The 22136-nt window shown below is 42.6% G+C and overlaps 1 protein-coding gene across 1 annotated transcript; it reads left to right on the top strand.

Moving 5' to 3' along the window:
- Positions 1-9622: 9622 nt before the first annotated feature.
- On the top strand, positions 9623-18525 carry EEF1AKMT1 (EEF1A lysine methyltransferase 1). The gene is made up of 5 exons (XM_009903986.2): positions 9623-9681; positions 14333-14486; positions 15355-15437; positions 16079-16359; positions 18369-18525. The coding sequence occupies exons 2-5, from the start codon at positions 14337-14339 to the stop codon at positions 18494-18496; spliced, it is 642 nt and encodes a 213-aa protein (XP_009902288.1). The 5' UTR covers positions 9623-9681; positions 14333-14336; the 3' UTR covers positions 18497-18525.
- The last annotated feature ends 3611 nt before the right edge of the window (positions 18526-22136 follow it).

Below are 22136 nucleotides of genomic sequence, written 5' to 3' on the forward strand. Positions count from 1 at the left end.
AAAGTTCTGGGAATAAGTTTTGTTGCTTTCATGCTGTTGCTGACTAGGTGGCTTCTATATGCCTTTCAAAAGAAAATAAGAGCAAGGAAAAAAATTCCTCCAGTGATCTTCTACACGATCGTTGCTGTACATCTAGACACAAAAGCTCATTTGGGTCCATTGGAAAGACTTATAGGCCATTTATAGTGAGTGTTGGGAGTTGACTCCACATAAGCTGTCTGAAATTTTTATAGCATCACTGCATTGCTTTTTTTGCATTGATTTTTTTCTGTTCAGTGTGCAAAGTGAAAAATTACTTTAAAAATGCACCTGTTGGTTTGGTTTGGTTTTTTGGAAGGGGAAAAAAAAAAAGCCAACTCAGACTGAATTATAAACACTGCATGATTTAATTGTAACATCTTTGTCTAGACTTTTTTTGCTAAAAGAGATTATTGCTCCAGCGTTTTCATTCTGAGACTAGAAATTGAGTAGCCTCTTTCCCGTTTTGGCAGCTTCATGCCCATTGGAATAGCCAGTTCTGATGCTGGCATAGTAGTTTTCTGTTGTTCAGCCTATAATTTTTGATGCTGGCAAACATGACCATCTAGCTGGGTCATGAAATTCAAGACCTTCTTGAAAGCACAGATACACATGGACAGGGAGAAGTAGACTTCTACTGCATGAAACTTCCCCTTTTGTGTGCATTTATGCCTTAACTATCTCCACTGAATTACCACCAGAATCTGCTACGTATTGCCCAGAGGTTTGTGTTTCACTGTTTAGTGATAAAGGGCTCACCGTTTTCCTCAGGAACAAGAAAAAACTCATTTTCTCAGCATGTCCAAATCCTACTAGTTGAAAGAGAGGGGTTTGAACTGGAGTCATCTCTTTGAGTGTGCGTAGCGCTCGCTACAGCCCCCCGGTGTTTACCTGGGTCAATCCCGTTGTATCTAAGCCATGTAGTTCTAGGAAATAAGCTTGCTCAGAGCAGCCAGTTGTCCATTTAAGACCTAATTCTTTAAAAGGTAAAGAAAATTTTCATTTGTGTGAAACTGTTCAAAAATGTAAGTCAACAGCATTTCTCTTGGAAAACACTTCAAGTAATTTCAGCCTTGGTTCAATAATTACATAAGAAGGGGTGTTTTTTATGGAAGTAGCTTGATGAATATAAGCGCAGCAGTAGGAGCCAGGCTCCTCTAATTTTGTATCAGTTTTTTCCACTGGATCCTCGGTGGCCATCGGCAAGTTGTTAGAGCTGTCGTTGTTAAAATAGCGATAATACCTACCTACCTCACAGGGGTGTTGTGAGGATTAGCTTATGCCTATAAAATGCGTTGAGGATCTGAGATGCTATGTAAATATTAAATATTTTAATTTTAGTTTTGTGAGGTGTAAGATTTACTGTAATGAAAAGGGGAGATTTTCATAATTATAAAGCCCAGTAGAGGCAGCAGTGGCGCAGTGTTTCCCAAGACTGGTCTACTGCGATACAGTAATGCTTGCTGCAAATTGGACTTGTTTCAATTGCAGCCGGCTGAAATGGTGGCTTCTTCTTAAACAAGATTCCCCACCAGTGTGCCTCGGTTCTGGTCTGCATAGGGAGAGGACAGTTGTTAGATATTCAGGCTTTGGTGCCTCTACTTGTGACAAGTGCCACTTTTGGTGGTTGGGTTTTTTGTTTGGTTTGGGTTTTTTACGCTTTTCTGTAAGGAACAAACACCACTCATTTCTCCCATATCTGTTCCAGTCACTCAGTATAACCAAAGCCTAATGATAATCAAAATTCAAAGAGCCAGCCTTGACCCTTCCCCCCCACCTTGCCCCATAAATGTGCTTTTAACGAGCAGATTGTGCCCCCTTTGCAGTAAATGAGATTAATACTTTCTGGCACAAACCATGAAGCAAATCATGAAGTGTGATTTGCTCTAGAGCCTCAAGCTCTTGGTTTTTTTTCAGTATGAGATTTCTTGGGGCTGTAGCAACTGAGAAATAAGATATCCCAGGCTTTCCTTTCTCCTCAGTGAATTAGATTCTGCTCTTCCATTTCTTCCCATTCCCTGTTCTGCTTTTCCCATCCTTTCAAGCTATTCTTATAAAAGATTTGGAAGACCCTTCTAACCTCAAGGGAAAGATACACCTTGCGTGATCTTTTGTTCCCCCCAATCTATCAAGCCTGATACTTGAAATTTATAACATTCTTTCTAGTAGCATTCCCCAGCACATTTCAGTCTCCCACTAAACCATTCTAGAGTTTATAACTAGGAAAAAAATATTATCCTCTTTCATTTGTTCTCTTTGTGCATAATAACAAACCTCCAGGCAGTGAGCATGCAGTTTGAAGGCAATAAATGCTGATACTGCTGTCGGTCGAGTGTGTAAATATTCAAAATGTATAATTGAGTACTATGTTGAGTTCATACATTGAAAATGCAGGGACTGAAGTGCTAGCTGATTTCAAGTATTGTTTTACCTGTACAGTTGGAGATACAGAGTTGCATCGAAATATTTCACAGTTTGTTTCAGTAAGATTTGGGGAGTGGTTGTGTCATCAAGCCTTATCACAACTGAATCTTCGATTTTGAAATGAACACTTTTGTGTATTTTTAAGATCCATAAACAGGAGGAGGATAAAATTGTTTTCCACTAAAGACTTCTATTATTTTGTTTTGGCCATGTGTGATTTGTGTGTATTCTTGCTTAGTATTTTTCCAAAATCTCACCTGTGACGAATGTCTGAAACGGCATTTGCTATACCTCCGTGCCATGGAAACAAACATGGGAACTTTATTACACCTCAGGCTACACATTGTGCTCTTGGCCTCCTGGGAATGCACAGCAATTCATTTATAGTTGATGGGGCAACTTAAATTTATGTTGGCACTTGAGGCATAATTCTGAAAAACGCAGTTGGGTGTGCCACAGGATTATCTCGCGCTGGACTGCAATCACCAGAAGTGGCTGTGAATACAGAATGAAGTTAATCTTTTTCCCCTGTCCTCCAAAAGAAAAAGTTTCATGTTGACTTTTCAGGTCTCTGCTATCGGTGGTGTTTGTCTACCCAGAATGAAGGCTGATTTCTGGGTCTCAAAATTTCTTTCGTGGAGATTTGAATCATCAGCCACCGATGATATCTGGCATGGAAATGTTCTTCAGGCTTGTGATCTGTCCCCATGTAGGTAGCATCTAACTGTACATTACTTAATGTATATCATAAGAGTCCAGTTACAGGCAGCAGTTCCTAATGTGCAGTAATACAATTACATTTGGGTAAACTGCAGCTGTTTCCATTTGTTCTCCTCTTGCTTTCACGCACTCAGTTCTCAAACAAAATAAAAGAGCCACCCCTACACAACCCAAAATTAAAAGAAGATTAAAAGAGAAAGAAGCCTTCACAAATCCTGAAAGTAAAACTGTGACAACTATGGTGGTGACAGCTTGCTGTTTATCCTGGCCGTGTGTCTCACTAGAATCTTACTAGTTTCAAAAGTTAAAATTATTACAGTTATATATTTATATTAGCCTGGTTTAGTTCAGTAAACATTTTGATGAATGACTGAAACGTTTACAGTAATCTTGAAGAGATCCCTGAAAGCAGCCAGTAAGGTTAGCAGCAGCATATCTAAGAGCGTGTCCAAGTGTAGAACTTGGAACTATTCTGCTTTACCTTAAATATGAGGTGTGGAATAAACTTGAATTATTTGGGTACAGAGCCTTTATTCACACCTGTGTAAGTGTACACAAACTCCACCAGTCTCACCATTATGAAATTTAAATTTGCTTCAGTCATGAGTGGTGGAGTTGTTTGGTGGTTTTTCCCCTTCAATGATTTACCACTGTATTACAAGCTGAAAGGTGGGAAAGCTTAACCTTCCAAGCTGAATTGGTCTGGCAGGTCAACTGAGGAGGCCGTCCATTAACTGGAATAGGGGAGGAGGAGAGGAAAGTGTAAAGTTTGCAACCTTATGTGGAGAGAAAAAAACAACCAAACAAACAAAACCCAAGCTAAACCGTAAGAAACTCGTAATACAAGTGTTATCCCATAACTTCATAACCCTTGTCAGACTGGTAAGGATTAGCAAAAGCCTGCCATTTCATCAACACATTTGTTTGGGGAAAAGGGAAAGTGCTCTTTTGGAATTGTGTAAAATTCAGTATTGTTGGTGTGATGGTTGCTAATTAAATAATAAAATCTTCTTGATTTTGGTTGAACATTCCAGACAAATCTACATCTCTGAAGAGAATGCTGAAGTTACCCACTGTGACTGATACAGAACTCAGTACTAGCCTTCCTCCTGTCTACATTTGAATCTCATGGAACAACTGTTTTCACCCCAACGCCTATCAGATGTTACAGGATTTGGTTTTTCTGACACCCTGTTGCTGTTGCAAGTTAAAGAGTCTAAGGCAGCACTTTGGGTGTGATGCACTTCCCTTTTCCTTCCCCTCTGGCCTACCGTTCACGGTTGCAAAGGTGTGAATGTTTGATTTGCTTTAACTTATTGCTTTGGATGATGCATCTTAGGTTTGTGGCATATTCAAACCGCTTCCAGTCTCTGTTTGGTGTTTACGGAATGAAAGTTTTCACTAGGTTCCAACACGAGTATTGACGCATAACATGATTTAGTAAGTTGTGAGGACATCTGTTTCAATTTCAGAACTGCACCGATACTTCTAATGGTCTCCTGTTCATGCAAATGATTGTGGTAACTCATTAAAAAGAAAACCCAAAGCCAAAACCCTACCACCACACTGTGGAGTCTTTAGGAAGATCACTGGTGTCCTCACACAAGAGCAACACTACTTTGGGGAAGGCTTACATTCTTCTCTCACTTTAAGGAAAGACTGTTCTTCTGAAGTACTTTTTTGCCTGCTTTTAGGCTGTTATGCACTTTCATGATTTCTTAAACTACTGTTAAAAATGTACTGTATCATGGATTTTTGATAAGCGCACATGTATTTAAACAATTCACTCAGCCTCAGGAAAGCTGGAAAAAATGGATACCTGTTTTGTATCTTGGTTAAAATGTTTGTTACCTACATCCCTTAAGATGGCCAGATGATGTCCAGAACATGTGAGTGTAACTGTGTAAGGTAGCAGTATAGTCTGTAAAAGGAGGACAGTGTAATTTACTCTAGGGACTGAGAAAACGGTGTCCTTCTCTTATTTTTCACAGAGGCATATATAGTCTGAATTGGGAGTTTCAAAAGCAAAAACAGTGATAAACCCCACTTACTGTTCAGGAAAAAAAACCCCAGTGTTTTCTTTCTTAACACTAGCTTACTTCTATTTTCTTCCTTCTCCTTAAAAAGTGTGTGTGAAAAGTGCAGAAGTGTGTAGGAAAAAAATGTAAAATCTGCTGCTGTACATGTTTGCTACTTGACTGCATTTTCTGTTCCACTTTAATTTTACTGGTTTTGCTAAATATATTTTATATATTTTCCTTCCTGCTTCTTGTGATGGCAGAGTGATTACCTCCTTTTTTTTTTTTCCCTTTCTTTTTTTTTTTTTTTGGTGGGGGTGGGGAGAACAGGGAGGGTGTTGGAGGGGGGAGAAGGCAAAAAGAAACATGAGAGAGCTCTGGCCAGAAAATCCCATCGGTTTGTATGCTAGCATGTATCCAGGGCATTTTTTTCTGAAAGGATGGCATAAATCGTGGGCAATATGGCCCAGTGAAGTCATTGGGGATATTAAAATGTACAGATGTATAGATGCTGGTAATTCTGCTTCAGGGTGGGTTTTTAACTGCTTTTCAAAATCCACTTAAAATGTCAATAGGTGGTTTCAAGTGATTAATGGTCGCTTCAGTAGAGCGTTTTTCAGTCTGGAGACTGCAGGCCTCTGTGGTCCCTGAACAACTTCCAAAGGATCCACAAAGCCTGGTGAAGTTGAAGCTGCTGTGATCGTGTGTCACTGTGGCGTTTCTGAGAAGGTTTGCATTTCCAGTAGAGAAATAGTTGGGAGTTTATAAACTGTTTGAGGATGAAAACTTACTGCTGTACTTGAATTCAGAGCACTGCAAGATTTTAAGAGGCTGTCTTATAGTCTGACCTACCACATGATTCAATGTCTCTGGAAGCCGTGAAGCACCTGGCCTGCAGAGCTACGCCACAGGGCTCTGACTCATGTTTTAACCTGCATCTGTAGAACAGCTTGGTACTGAAAGTGCAGTAATTACAAAGATGTGATGTTACAGGTTGTTCTGCAAGTAGAGTATTTCCACTTCTATTTTCTGACTTCAGAAGTGAGCTTATGTTGATGTTAACTAGAAGCAATCCCTGTATGGTCGTAAAACACTGCATGCTTGGCTGCCTTTCAAATTAAGACACAGTTGGTTTGCCAGCCCTAAGATGTCAGTATTTTGGGGGGGGGGGGGGGGGAAGTGCTTATTGTTTTAGACTTAATGGCAACAGCAGAGAGTCCAATATTGGAATGTAATAATCTATTTTCATATTAAAGCTGATTATACTTTTTAATATGGCTATAGCTTGTGCAAGAGGACTGAAAAGTACAGACTTCTAATTTGTAAAGAAAAAATGCAATAGGCTATAAACCAAAAAAAAAAACTAAGTCACAAAAGCCTGATGAGTAAAAAGCTTCTACTTCTTTCCAGGGTAGAACTGTGTTCTGAAAAACTGTTTCATGCTTTGTTCCTGATCTGGTCTGACAAATGTGCAGGGTGCACTTTACAGGTTTTCCCATAATTGGTTGTGGTTGGTTTCTGCTCACATCCCAGAGAAACTGTTGTGCAAGATAGAAGCTGTTTTCCTTCCTACTGGGTCACCAGAGCTCCCACTGAGCTTTCCTTCTAAAACTGGTTGTCTTGTAACATGGATTCAAGTGAGCTCTTGAGCTGTTTACTGCCAAGTAGTATCTGATATCATAACCTAAATAATATTGCCTTGCCCACCCTTCCAAGCCCCTGCACAGCTGTGTGCCCTTACATGATCTCTAACTCTCCTGGTGTGGAGGAATCCCTTACCATGGGAGAGGCTGTTGCTCTGGGAAATCTGGACTGCCCAGTCTCCTTTCTTCTTTTATTATCAGCCCTATGCCAAACATTTTTCATGTAAAATGCTTTGCAAACATGCATGAAATAGGAAAATTTCACAACCAGATTTCTTATTGCACTCAGTAATATTCTGCAGATGTCATTTTGCAGCAATGCAGGGAAAAAGGGGGTGGGTTGATTTGGTTTAAATTACAGCAGCAGTGGTAATGTGAATGGAGTGGATGCACTTCACATTGGGACATCTATACGGGGAAGACCTTTTTTGGCAAGATCTTTGAAAGACAAAGGGGGTAATGTACTGAATACAGATCATTTGGAAGTCTTTTAAAAACAAGAAATGCCCCTCAGTCTCTATTGTGACACAAAGCCTCGTTTCTAAATGGAAGAGAAACCTAAAAAGCATGGGTGTTTGAAGAGATAAATCAACCTAACCCCATCTTGTTGCAGCAAGACATTTCGATTTTCTGCTACCTTGGGAAGTGGTGATGCAAAAATATTTCATCAAAATTGAATGATTCCATACTGAGCGATTCTATCTTCCACAGAAATTGTTCTCTGGTTGTAAGACCCCAGTGCTGAGCCCAGTACTTTCTGTTCAGCCACAAAGTGTTGCAGCACATAAGTTCAACAGGTTGTAGGTAAAAAAGCCCTTTCTTCTTCAACTCATTGCTGGTTGGTAGCTCTGGAGAATGGGAGAGTCTGCAGTTGGGGTTAATTATAACGAATCTGATGGGCAATCTCCTATGAGTTGGTTTAGGGGAGAATCACTGAACGATAGAAAGGCAGTGTTATGAAAATGCTTTTTACAAATCACCAGGCTTCCCAAAGAAGGAATGAAAAAGAAGTGGTGAGGAAGTTCCTTTGGTTTGGGCCACTCTGAGATGACAAGAAGTGACAGACAAGAACATGAGAAAGGGGGAAAGGGAAAGTTTTTTATGCCCATGATGCTGTGTGTTAAAACAAGGAAGGGACTTTAAAACTTGCTATCTTTTGAAGCGATGCAAGAATTACCTCAGTACCTCTATGCAAGAAAGGGAGCTTGTTCCAGCGTGACTGCTTAATTCAAACGGAAAGAAGGGACAGTTCGGGGAGGGGGGGAAGTGTGGGGAGCTAGGCTGCTCTGTTGTTGAGTATTTGGCGTGTAACTGGCGCTACATCTGCCATTTCTGAATCTAGTGTGACTGACTACCCCTGCATGTCGAACTTGAGGTACACACTCCCTAATATTTCTGTATCTGTGGAAATAAGTTATTGGAACCATGCGCGCTTCCCTCGGGCCTGATCCCCAGTAGGGGAAGGACGCGAGAGGCGGCGGCGGCGGCAGCAGCAGCGGCGTCGCGGGCTGCGGGACCCGCGCTGGGCGGCAGCGCTGAGGCGGCTCGCGGCGGCGCCTCTCGGCACAGCCGCCACGTTTTAACGAAGCCTGAATTTAAGCTGGAAACCCTTCTCAAGATCGTTCTGAAGCCACCAAACCGCCGCAGTAGTGAAAGGCACAGCGAAACCAAAGCTTCCCGCTCAGGCGACGGCGGCGGGTCGTATGAAAGCCCCGTGCGAGCGACCACCGCTATCCGCCAGCGGCCGGCAGGGGCGGGCACACCCGCTTCGAAGCCTGCCGCCGGCGCCCGCGCGTCACCGCCCCCGGCCGCGGCGCTAGGGGGAGCAGCCAAGCGTGGAGCAGCCGCTGTGAGCCCTGCGCCGCTCCTTCGCTTCCCCCAGAGCCCAGCAGGGGGCGCACGCCCGCTGGCTGCGCGCGGCGCGGGGGGATCTGGTCCGGTGAGTGGAGCGAGGCGGCGGGAGGCGGGTGCGAGCTGTAGAGCGGTGCGGCCCTGCAGGCCGCGTGTCCGCCAGGCCGTGTCCCCTCCTGTGTGACGCCTTCGTGCGCGCGGGGGCTGGGGCCGCTGCTGCACTTGGCCCACGTCTCCTGCAGCGCCAGTGGCGCTTGGCGGCCGGGGCGCCTCTCCCCGCACGGCGACCTTTAGGGGCCCGGACGTGGGAGAATCGTGGTCCTTGCGGCGCGGACGCGCTGCTTCCGGCTCGGCAGGGTCTGTTGAGGCGGGAGAGGAACTTCCAACAGGGTCGGGGCAGCGCTGAGCTGCCTGCCGACCTGCTCCGCACCCCGCTGTGATGGGGTAGCTGGCGACTGGGGAGGCCGGTGGGGGCGGGCGGCCTGCCTCCTCGGGAGCTGTTTGAAGCCTCGCACCAAGGGCAGGCGCGGAGGCTACGGGCTTGTAGCGGTGTGCGCTCAAAGCATTGAATACAAGAGGGGGCAGGAAAAGGAGAGTATAAGGGCTGAACAGTTTGCTTTTTTCCTTCTGCTACGTAAAGTGTTTGCATCGCATGAAGCTAGAACCATGTACACGGCAAGAAGAGGTAGCTATTCATGAAATAAAATTTCTTGCCAGCCAGCATTACAGAACTAAAATTTTACGTGATTTTAATAAATCACTTCTGATACAGAAGCAGCTCCCTTAATAGTTGACGTCTAGGAGAGTGTGGAATGGGGAGATAGTGTATACTTACCTTGCTCCTTTTGAGAAAGCTGCTTTTAGCCACCATCAGCATAGGAGAATGACCAGGACCAACCCTTGATCTGAACTAGTACAACATTCCTCTTGAACCACTTGCCAGGGGTGTTAACAAAAAATTCTCCAGACTTAATCCTGAAGTGGAGGTGTTCTTACATCTGTGTCAGGTGAGCAGCTCCTGGTCCACAGATCCTGCTCGTTCCTCCTTCCTACTCCACAAAACCATTAGTCTCTTGACTTGGCCAACCAGTTTAGAGGCCATTCTGGTTTATGGTACCTGGGCCCCAAAAACTTGAGCTTTTGGGATTTATCCAGTTGTGGGGGAAAAGCCCTGCAGGGGGCAGTCTGGCTGCCTGTGCTTGCAGATGACCTCTTAGATGTTTGATAAGGTTTGATTTGTGTTAGAAGACTTCATAGAACAGATGTAGGTATGGCCTAGCATTTATCTGTTTGGTGTTTTTTTCTGGCTACACCAGGCTAGTTAGCAGGAGGACTTTTTTTGTCTGAATCACTTTAGGATTAAGTATTTCACACTCTGTCCTGTTAGTCATTCCTGTGAAAGTGCATTTGGCAATACACACAGTATCTTGTCAAATCATTGACAGTCAACTCTTTTTCAGTCATTAAAGATCTGGGGAAAAAAATGTTTCTAGCAGGAGAAATCCTTTGGCTGGGCCTTTACTGTGCTTGGGACAGGCTCCCTCAGCACCTGTGTGTGGGTTAGTTTGGCCACTCCTATTATTGCCTGGGGACACAGGATTTGGGGCTCTGTACACATTAACGAGCTGAAGTTTGATCAGAGTACAGTATCTTCCTGGTTTTAATGCCATGTGTCATCTAATAATTACCCAGTCCCTCTAACTGGGGCTTGTTCACTTCCAGGTGATTGCAGCCCCTTCCATGTGATTTTCATTACGGTTGTACACCATTGTCCAGTTTTTCTTGTTGCATATTGCAAACACCATAGATGATGAGCTGTTTGTCTCAAATACTGACTTAACGTGGCTTGGGAAAATTGCAGACTACTATAACTCCATGCTGTCTGTAGATCCAAGTTCCTCTAGAATGAAATCTTTTCTGAAGTTGCACATGTGCTTTTTATATCCTTTGTAAAATACCTAAGGGGCTAACACCATCCTCGTGCTCCTGCCTCGCAGTGATAGACAGTGTCTTTCCAGTAGTGGCCTTCCAGTAGTCTTTTCGTTCCCTTTCAGCAGATGGCCTTTCCTGTTCATGTTCCATGGTATCAATGGGAGCTTTTTTACCTTCTTTCCTTTAGATGAACTTTGGCTTCACCATAAGTCTTCTTTTTCCAAACTCTGCCTGTGCTGTTCCTGATCTGTTCTTTGAGATCTGATTTCTTCATTGTTTTTAGCTTGAGCGTTGCATCTGCACCTAATTAAGAATTAGTAATAAAGAAGATAAGCCATGTTGATGGTTTTAAACCTTGTATTCCTAATAATACTCCTAATAAATATGTAGTGCTGTATTAGCACTGTCTGTGTTCTGAATGCTCTGAATCCCAGGGCATTCTTGAAATGCAGCCCTGTCCTCCAGTGTGAGGACAGAATGAATGCTGGTTGTGGAGGGACCTAGGGCCAGAGGCAAGTGCAGATGAGCCAGCTGGAGCTTCAGTAGTGAACTTCCTGGAATGGATATACAGGGACTTTCCTGGCTTGTATCAGAAATGCTGTGTCCAGCAGCAGCAGGGGAGGCGATTGTCCCCTTGTACTCAGCTCTGGTGAGGCCACACCTTGAGTATTGTGTTCAGTTTTGGGCACCTCAGTACAGGAGAGATGTGGAGGTGCTGGAGCAAGTGCAGAGAAGGGCAATAAAGCTGGCAAAGGGCCTGGAGAATAAATCTTATGAAGAGTGACTAAAGGAGCTGGGGCTGGTTAGTTTGGAAAAGAGGAGGCTGAGGGGAGACCTCATTGCTGTCTACAGCTACCTGAAAGGACATTGTGGAAAGGCTGGTGCTGGTCTCTTCTCACAGGTTATTATTGCTAGAACAAGAGGGATTTGCCTCAAGCTACCACTGGGTAGGTTTAGACTGGACATTAGGAAAAAAATTTTCACAGAAAGAGTGGTCAGGCTTTGGAATGTGCTGCCCAGAGAGGTGGTTGAGTCACTAACCCTGGATGTGTTAAAAAGTCCTTTGGATGTGGTGCTTGGGGATATTGTTTAGGGGTGAACTTTACTTTATAGGGTAGGGTCATTAGTTGGACTTGGTGATCCTGAGGGTCTTTTCCAAGCTGAATGTTTCTGTGATTCTGTGAAACAGTAGAACTTTCACTGTTGAAGCCAAAGGAATTTACAAATCTTGTTCACATAAACTCACTCACTTTAACAGTTTTCTTATGTAGTTCTTGAGCATGAAAATGTCTTCATGCTAATGACCTAAGGCAGTATATGTAGACAATATAGGTATGGTTGGAAAAGCACCTTGTGTTTTGAAGGCGTTCTTAATAGATGTACATAATAATTCCTACCATATGTTCTGAGTTACTGCTGTTTGCAGCCTCACAGTTAATTACTGCTTCATTCCTAAGACTCCAGTTTACAAACTGAAAGGAAGAGTATTAAAATTTCAAATAAAAGTTCTTAAAGAAAAAAAAGCCTATGTCCATCTGCCTTTTTATTTACTGAAATGATGGATAATGCTTCCTCAGGAGTATCTATGAGGGATTCATTTCATGGGCATAGTTTTTAGTCCTTACAAATATCTCCATGGGCTCACTGAACGTAACATAACAATTGGAGCTTTTGACTTTGGCCTCAAGTTTTCATCTGTTTCAGTTTCTTAGTGTCAAAGCATAGATGTGTTCTTGCCTAGGGGATAACAGCAAACCGGATCACTACATGTATGATGCACTCAAAGAAAGTTGTGAGATGAGGAGTGATTTTTAAACTTCTAACATCTGTCCTAACACACAAAAAAAAGTTCTTGCATGGGGTCTGAAATGGCTTGTAGCATTGTGTATTGTTAGAGCATTGTTGCTAGAAGCTATATTACCTATGTGAACTTGCAGTCTTTTCTGTAGTAAATACTGTAATATGTAATCTAATAATTAATTTTAGTACATACATGTTTTAGTCAACTTGAGGTAAAATAAGCACTTTTGGTTTTCCTGGGTAGCTTGGCTCCAGAATTCTCTTGTGTGAGGCTGATGGCTAGGTGGTGGGTCTTCAGGCTCTGAATGATTTCCTCTGTGACCAGCCTCATCTGAGAAGCCAGAAGGTCACTAAGTGCTGCTCTGGGAAAGCCACATGCTTTACTCTTAACACGTGTAGGTGCATTCTGTGACAGCTGAATGGCAGAGTAATTAATGAATACTAATGAGTCATCTCACAGTGGCAGCTTAATGGTACCACTTGTTCAGAAAGTAGGGAGAAGCTTTGGTTTAAGAAACGTCTTGAAAGCCCTTCTGGGGTGAGCAGCAGGCAGGACGCCATCAATTCTGGAGTAATGGAGGGAATGAGGAGAAGATAAACTGTGAGCATCCATACTTCAAATTATAGTGAACTTTTGGAGTTGCTCCCAGTTCAGATGGCACACGGTTCTTTTGGTGACTTCTGCACAAACACAAGCGAACGCCCAGTTCCAAGTGCTGGTAAAGTCTTTGCTAATGTACTAGTTCTTAGTTCAGGTTCAGAGAAAATTCGTTTCTTGAGAGGAGACGCTTCCCGTTTTCTCCAGTAGGTCTCACATGCCAGGTTCCTTTCTTCGTCCTCTGTCCCACGAGATGGCACTGTCTCTTCTGGAAGGACACAAACGCTTCGGCTCTCCCTGGGAGGCGCAGCTGAGCTGCCTGTGCCGAGCAGGGTTCAGCGAGACCCGCTGTGCGTTCCCGCTGGTGTGCACCCTGTCGTTTTGGTACGAGTTAGGTCCGTGTTTTGCTCACAGTGCACACCAGCAGTGTTACCTTAGATAAACATCTTGAGCTTCTTGCTTGCTTTTCATCGTAGAACGTTTGAAAAGTATAAACTAAATATAGAATCATAGAATCAATAAGGTTGGAAAAGACCTCAGAGATCATAAAGTCCAACCTGTCACCACAGACCTCATGACTAACTAAGCCATGGCTTCAAGTACCACATCCAATCCCCTCTTGAACACCTCCAGGGATGATGACTCCACCACTTCCCTGGGCAGCCCATTCCAATGGCCATCAACTCTTTCTGTGAAGAACTTTCTCCTCACCTCAAGCCTAAACTCTCTCTGGTGCAGCTTGAGACTCTGTCCTCTTGTTTCTGGCATTCAGAGGAATTTTTTTGATGTGGAAGTTAAAGCCAGGTGATACTGATCCTAGACCGCTATTACCCTGCACTTTGAGTCAGAATTGTGTGACGTTTGAACATGGGAAGGAATGACCAGTAGCTATTGTTATTTCTAGGAGGGAAGGGGAAAATATCTTTAGGATTTGCCAAATCCACTGAAGGTGGCTTTGTTTCTGCAGGCTTATACAAAAAAAGTGTATGGATTGAGGAAATCAAGAACTGTAATTACAACTTTCCAGTAAGAACACAAGCCAGATCTGTGTTGTGTAGAAAGGGAACAGTGTTGCTGCACTTCCTGAATTCTCTCTGGAGACGTGATATTTGCAGGCTGCTTCTCACTGGTTTAAGAGCTCCTAAGTTGAAGGAATATGTTTTCTCTTGTTAGGAGGTTTGCCTACAAGTTAGCTGTTAGACTAAGTCTATGTTGTTGGTGAAGGCTGGTTTACCTCAGGAGACTATGCTGTTATTAAAACCATTTACCATTGAAAAGGGTTCACTGAATTAATTTTTTCTCCCCCCCCTGCTCTGGTTATTGTCTAGAAAAATGGATGATGATGATGATGACATTCCCCAGCTTTCATCCCACACGCTGGCTGCCCTCCAGGAGTTCTATCTGGAACAGCAGAAGAGAGAGGGCATGAAGACCTCCCAGGAGTTTAATCAATATTCCATTGGCTCAATAGAAGAAGACTGGGTAAGAAGCGATAAACTTCAGTGAATGGAGCAGTTAGAGGAGTAGCCTTTACCAAGTTTCTTTTGTAGCTGGATAATAAAATCAAATTTAAAAAAGGACCACTCAAGATGTTTCTAAAGCTGCAAAATCAAACTATTCATGGACAGTAACAATATAGGGATCTTTGGTTTAATATTAAATGTAGGTATAGTTGTCTGTTCTACACGTGTGTGAGGTGTCCAAATGGAAATTGCATGGAGAGGGAATAAAGTTGCCAACAGAAGCACCTACCCCTTCTGTAAATTTTAACTGGCTTGTGAAGGTAGTAAAGATTCTTCCCTGAGTTTGAGACAATCACAGTGTAACAAGATCAAGTGATCTTTCCTTTCTCATCATATTTCTTTCTGTGTTCTATTCCTTTGTTTTTGTGGGTGGCTGCTTTGCTGCCTTTTTTCTTCTGCGGTTTTTATTCTTCATTTTTTGGGGTCTCTTCTGATTTAGTAGTTTTGTCCTTTGGTTCCTTCACTTTTCAAGTTGCTTTTTCCTGTCCCACTGAAGTAACTCAATTTAAGAGTATGTAAGTATCACGCATCTGCAGATTGGGTTTGAACTAACCTCATCAGCAAACTCTGCGTCGCTTGGTTTGCCTGACGCTGCAGCAAATGCTTTGGAAGCACACAGTGTAAGCAGCCTGCTCTGTGTTGCTGGATTAGAGAAGTAAAGACTGTCAGGAAAATAGTCACCTTTCCAGCTTGTGAACTGACAAGTTGCTATGGATTTTGGTTTTCCATAAATAGGACTCCTCACACCTAACTGTACATAGCAGAGTCAGAAGATTCAATGTTGTTTGGATTCAATGTTGTTTGTAATTGTGCATTATCTTTCTCAGCAACTGAGCCAGTTTTGGTACAGTGATGAAACTGCATCATGCCTGGCTAATGAGGTGGTTGTGGCAGCTGGAAAAGGTGGCAGGTAGGTTTTAGTAATTATGTTGTGTATTTAACATGTCTTTTCTGTCAATGTTTTGCTTCTAGTTTGTAGACAGGGTATGCAGTTTAGTTCAGTACTCATTGCACTTCAGTTGAGATGCTGAAGAAATGTTTTGCTGTTATTTATTAATAGTTGATACTGGTCTTACCATTTAGCATGTTGCTGGATGTTGTAGGCTTTTGGCTTTGCCTTGTAAAAGTTTGCTGTGCATCTGTTTTTTGAGAAATACAAATTGCTCCAGAGCATATTAGTGACTTGTAAAACTTTTCTCTCTTTTCATACAATGTTTCTGTAGAACAGATGGAGAAACTTGGTTCTCTTGCTATTTCTGTAAGGAGTTGGTTTTAAGTTTTCAAGTATATGTAACTGAAACAAGATTTTTCTCTGTAAGTTACGCTTAAAGCCTCTATGCAGCGTAGGGGTTGAAGAGATAGATAGCAGCTTTAATACTTAAAACTGTTATTCATGTAATTATTTGTCAGAATGGAGGAAGAGTAGCTTGCATTTTTTTACCTAAGGTGTAAAATATTTTCCCAAGGGAGCCCAGAGGACTGCTGTAGGGTTTTTTGTTATTGCTGTTTGCCTTTTAAATTAATCTTTTAAGGTACTGTCTCTTTTTTCAGGATAGCATGTGTTAGTGCACCAAGTGTGTACCAGAAACTGAAAGAACAGGATGGTAAAGATTTTTCAGTCTGTATACTGGAGTATGACAGAAGATTTTCTGTATATGGAGAAGAATTCGTCTTCTATGATTACAACTATCCTTTGAACTTACCTGAACATCTCCTGCCACACAGTTTTGACATTGTCATAGCAGATCCACCCTATCTGTCTGAGGAATGTCTTCATAAAACTGCAGAGACCATCAAATACTTAACAAAAGGAAAGATTCTGCTTTGCACAGGTATAATTAGTAAAAATACTAGGTCACCATTAAGCATCTTTTTCTGTCTCTCAAAGGACAAACTTCCTCAAGTGAGAAAAATGCTAACTCAACAGGACTTGACTTAATTTATCATTAATTCAAGAAGGAATATCTATCCTAAGCATTATATACTTTTGGTTCAAACTTTATTTTAAACTGAAGGCATGTGGATTTTAATAGTTGAAGTCATCCCTCTTTCCATACAGCATTACAAGTTTTACTATATTTCTGAGTACTAAAATCACAGAAGGTAGGGGTTGGAAGGGACCTCTGGGGATCATCTAGTCCAACGCCCCCTGCTACAGCAGGTTCACATAGATCGGGTTGCACAGAAACATGTCCAGGCAGATTTTGAGTCACTAGAGAGGAAGAGTGCACAACCTCTCTGGGCAGCCTGTTCCAGTGCTCTGTCACCCTTGAAGTCGAGAAGGGTTTTCCTTGTGTTTCATAGAACTTCCTGTGCTCTAGCTTGTGCCTGCTGCACCTTGCCCTGTTCCTGAACATGACTGACAAACTGGCCCCATCCTTCTGACACCTGCCCTTTAGGTTCTTCCAAGCATTGATAAGCATTGATTATAGAAGGTCATATTGCAAATTGCAGAAATACTTTTCTTCTTTTTCTGTAATTGCAATGATTGAAATTGAGGTATGACAAACATAGGTGCAACTTACTGTTAGTGTCACATGCATATAATTCAAGGGAAGGCAACCAAGCAGGCAAAATAAAGAAAAAGTATCATTCATAGTATCAGTGAGGGTTGGAAGAGACCACAAGGATCACCTAGTTCTAACCCCCCTGCTATGGGCAGGGACACCCCACACTAGATCAGGCTGGCCAGAGCCAGTAAAACAATACATGGCCATAGAAAGCCTACTTTCTTTGTTTAATTGCACATGGCAGTGTGGTGGTTTGAGCCTTAACTGGGACTTCAGAGCTCAGATGGGGGCCAGGCTGAGAATCCCACCCCCGCTCCTCCCATCCTCTTTCCCAACAGAGAGGAAAAGAAAGGGAAGGAGTAAATCCCCCAAGAAATAATTTGGATTAGGCTTGGAAGTAGAGAGGTAAAGAATTTTCTTTAAACAGTGTATATATGTGTGTGTGTGTGTGTATATATATATATATGTGTGTGTGTATATATGTAACAATAACAGGTAGGGTTCACAAGGGTAAGGAACAAGGATGGATGGGGAAAAAAAATAGAAATATGAAACACAAACCCAGTCCTTTGCAAAGGCATGGGTACAGCAGGGAGGACCACGTGGCAGAGAAGCAGGGGAACCAGTGGCAGTCCTTGTCCAGGCAAAAGGCAGGGGCCAAGAGAGTTAATGGCTGCAGTATTCTCCATTTTATAGCCTTGCTGGGCAGGGAGGGGGAGTGGAACAGACTAACTTAGTTTCCCAGGGGGAAAGCCCCCTGCAGGGAGGGGCAATGCTCTCACAAACCCTCTCCCACCCTGCTTCCAGGATGGGTGTAACCCATCACAGGCAGTCATGCACAAGGGTGGGTCTTAGAATTTTTTTCCTAAAATGGATAGGTGGTCCTTCAGTTTAGAGAGTTTGAGTAATGCTGCTCGGAGCAGTGGTTCTCGGCGGGTAACTGTAAATACCACACCGCGGCTTGTTTAAGTGGCAGAGTGTATGTCATCTGTTTGCATTTCCCATGGCTCCCTACCATGGAATTTCTTGGGCATGCGGCAAGAAGATGGAATTCACGTTCCTGTTTTCTATAAAAGGGACACTGATCTTGCCCTCTACCTATTTTTATGAAACTTCTCAGACACTAGTTTCATTGGGATGTTCTTTCAGATGGATTTTAAATTTCCCAGTAGGTTCAGTTGTGAAGGAGAGCTGACAGTGTAGCTGCTTCAAGCCTTGCTTCCTTCCTTAACAAAAACAGTAGGCTTTTAATGTGTGCATTTGGGAAGAGGTATCAAACATTCTGGGTTTCTCATCAAATGCTGGTGGTTGTTGGTTTTTTTTTGCTGCAGGTGCAATCATGGAGGAACAGGCAGCAAAGCATCTCGGTGTGAAGATGTGCAAGTTTATTCCAAAACACTCACGAAATCTAGCCAATGAATTTCGATGTTATGTGAACTATGCTTCTGGACTGGACTGATTCCCATAAAATCTACAACTTTTTTCAGTCAAGCTGTTTCTTTTTTATCTGTGATTCTACAATTCTCAATGCTGAAATACTCAGCTCCCAGTGCTGTTTTCTGGGCTAGCTTTTAATCAAGCCAGTGCACCACCCCCTCTTCTAAAGCTGCAAGCATTTGCAGTTACTGTGGGCTTTTTCTTACCTATTAGGTAAATGGTGACCAAACAATACAGGTGCTTGATAAAGGGAACTTCCCTGCAAAGAGCTTCATTCTGAATGGTGGTTTTTGCCATTCAGGCACTTTCTGGTGACCTCTCTGAAGTGATTTAGACTAGAATAGAATAGAATAGACCAGAATAGAATAGAATAGACCAGACCAGACCAGGCTGGAAGAAACCTTCAAGATCATCGCATCCAATCTATCATCCAACCCACCTAATCAACTGAACCATGCAACCAAGCACCCCATCAAGTCACCTCCTGAACACCTCCAATGATGGTGACTCCACCACCTCCCCAGGCAGCCCATTCCAATGGGCAATCACTCTCTCTGTGTAGAACTTCTTACTAACCTCCAGCCTGGTTAACAACGCTGGTTAACAACACATACCTCCTTGCCTTATAGAGATCCAAATCATCATATCAGAACTGATGAGCTGGTACCTAAATGGATGGTTGAAAGAGCATGAAAGTGGTCTCCTTTCGTTCTTGAGAGATGCTCCCTTAGTAAAAGGAATAAGAGATGTTTGTTCTGAATGTGTCAGGTATTTTCAGATTCATTATCCAGGAGGCTGTTCTTTTTCTATAAAGAATAGCCAAAAATAGGTCTCCTTCTGGAAGGCTTCTCCAGTTGCTTTTGATAATAATCAGAACTACCTACCCGTTGCCAAGTAAGACCTAGTCTCCACTATTGCTGCCAGACTAGCTTTTTAAAACCTTGTAATTATTTTGTCTGTTCTCTAAAGCCTTGTCACAAACCTAGGCTTTGTTTTTGCAAAAGATAAGACCTGTCTTGTCATCACCTACCACCACATAAACCTGTGTATACCTATGTATGCTGTATGAAAGTAATGTGAGTTGTTGAACACCTCTTTGCAGAAGTACAGTGCATTTATTTTGTGATTTTCATGTGTCAGCACGACACAAAATCCTGGTCTTTAAAAGCCCACACACACGTAGGCTGTTCCATTTACTCATTCAGCTAATCTCCAGAGGTGCTACAAACCTAATGTCTGCTTTCAAAAAGCACATCAAGGATTTCCCCATTAGAGAGAGCTTTACTTGCATTAAGAATCCTCTACATCAGGCCAAATCACCTGGCAAATGAACTAATTACTAAACAAAAGTGCAACACATCAGATGATCCTTGCATTAGTGCTTCAGACCGTGTTCGTGGGTTCTCACCTCTCTTACTGTTGGTCATGGGATACTTAGGTAGTCATGTGACATATACATGTTAGTTCCTTAAATCTTGGATCATAATAGAATGGATTAAATAGAGTTCCTGCTTTTTAGCAGGTTTCAGTGTCAAGCTAAAGATGATTTACAGGTATGTCAAATTTGTGGTTACAAGAACAGTCCTTTTTCTCCAGCTGCCCAGTTTTAGCAGTCTCCTGTTCCATAGACAGCAGCAGAGCAGTAGAACAGAAGCATCTTAGAAACTGTTGAAACTTACAAGGCCACTGAGGTGCAAAACAACATATTGGTCAACTTCCACTGTTTCTAACAGACAAAGGTTAAATTCCAAATACAAGATTTGAGCTATAGTTTAATCAATTCCAATCAAAATAGATGATACATTTGAAAAACATTTGGGATAGTAGAGGTATTTGGTAACTGGGAGTTTTTCAAGCCAACTTTGACTAATCTTTTGACTATGCTATTATAATGTATTTTGGGATGAAACCTGGTTCAGAACTTGCAAGGAACTCAGCAGTTTTATCTGCTATAAATATATGCCATATTCACATGGTAGGATTGTGTAAAAGGCCAACAGTAATGCTGCAGCTACAAAATGAAGCACCTGAAATACATATTAAGACATTTCTTTTGTGGTGGAATAAACTTACTTAAGCTTGTGAGACAAGCTTTTCAACAAGGTAGAGCTAATAGTCATGTTTCTGTGCATTTCTGCTGTTTAGATGCAGATCTTCCAATCTGGTGGAGTAAACAAATGAGCAGGAATAATGTGGATGGATGTAATCTTCTCACAGTGCCCAGAGGATTGTGTTTCCTGAGCTGGATACAACAGTGGTTCATAACTGGTGTTCAGAGTGCATGTACATGACACTTCAGCACACGATTTAATGGCTGTGGTGGTGTTAGGTCAACAGCTGGACTCAGAGGTCTTTTCCAACCAAAACAATTCTGGGATAAATATCCATCCAAGCCACTGTTGCTCTCTTCCCCATTTTCCAGGACATCTACTCACTTCCTAAGGCTTTTCCCTCCTCACATTTTCTGCTGTTTCCTCTTCCTTCTCCCCTCCCCGTGTATTGTTCCCGAGTTTCCTGATGCTAATTTTCTCTTTCTTGTGCCTTGATTTCTATCAGACTGGTAGTAGATGCTGTTAAAATGAGAAAACTAGAGCAGTTTGTGGGTAGAGTGGAGACTGAGCTCTTCTGACAGTCACTGTGAGCCCACAGCTGATATGGAGTTTTGCCTTTCAAACCAGAAGCCTTCCTTGCTGCTGAGCCCAGTAATGCCAGAATCCCCTGTGAAAGTGAATGTCCGTTCTCAGGTGCAATACAGCTGAATTTAGCTGTCTTTCAGTGGGCTACACTATTACCTTTTTGTAGCCAGTTTCAAAATACAGCAAACCACAATGTTAAATCATAGGTTCATAGAGTTTTAGGGGTTGGAAGGGACCTCTGGAGATCATCGAGTCCAACCCCCCTGCCAGAGCAGGACCATAGAGTCTAGCACAGGTCACACAGGAATGCATCCAGACAGATCTTGAAAGTCTCCGAAGAAGGAGACTCCATAACCTCTGGGAGCCTGTTCCAATGCTCCATGACCCCTACCACCTCATGTTGAGGTGGAATTTCCTGTGCTGTAGTTCATATCCATTCCTCCTTGTCCTATCACAGGACACAAGGGAGGCTGTCCCTTCCTTCTTGACACCCAGTTATGCGTAGCACAAAACTATACTTCACAGTTGTAAACTGGTTTGTACTTACTGTCTCAACCTCTTGCACACCATGCAGATGGAAACAATGAAACTTTAGTCATGTAGAGTATTCAAGTGGGACTGGTACAATTGCCAGAGGGATGATACTCCTCCCCTGCCACCCACCTAAATTAGAATGTGCTGTTCAAATACAAGCTTCACCTCTGTGGCTGCTTTGCTATTGATTCCTTCAGTTGTCTGCTTCATTTTGGTAAATGCATGGTGTTGCACTCTCTGCACTGGAATTAAAAGACAACTTGGCTAACATCATTAGAGGCCTTTCTTTAAAAACAAACAAAACAAACAAACAAACAAAACCAACAAACAAGTACAGCATTCAGTTGTACCAAGAAATTCAGTTCACCAAGAAAATAACCACTGCTTCTCACATGTAGGTCAGATGGCTTTGAAAAGAGGCACTGTGAAGATGCATGGTTATGAAAATGAGGGTACATGTTGCTGTTGTAGATGCACTCAACAGAGCAGCCC

This window comes from Dryobates pubescens, chromosome 10 (assembly GCF_014839835.1).
Source record: "Dryobates pubescens isolate bDryPub1 chromosome 10, bDryPub1.pri, whole genome shotgun sequence".
NCBI lineage: Eukaryota > Metazoa > Chordata > Aves > Piciformes > Picidae > Dryobates > Dryobates pubescens.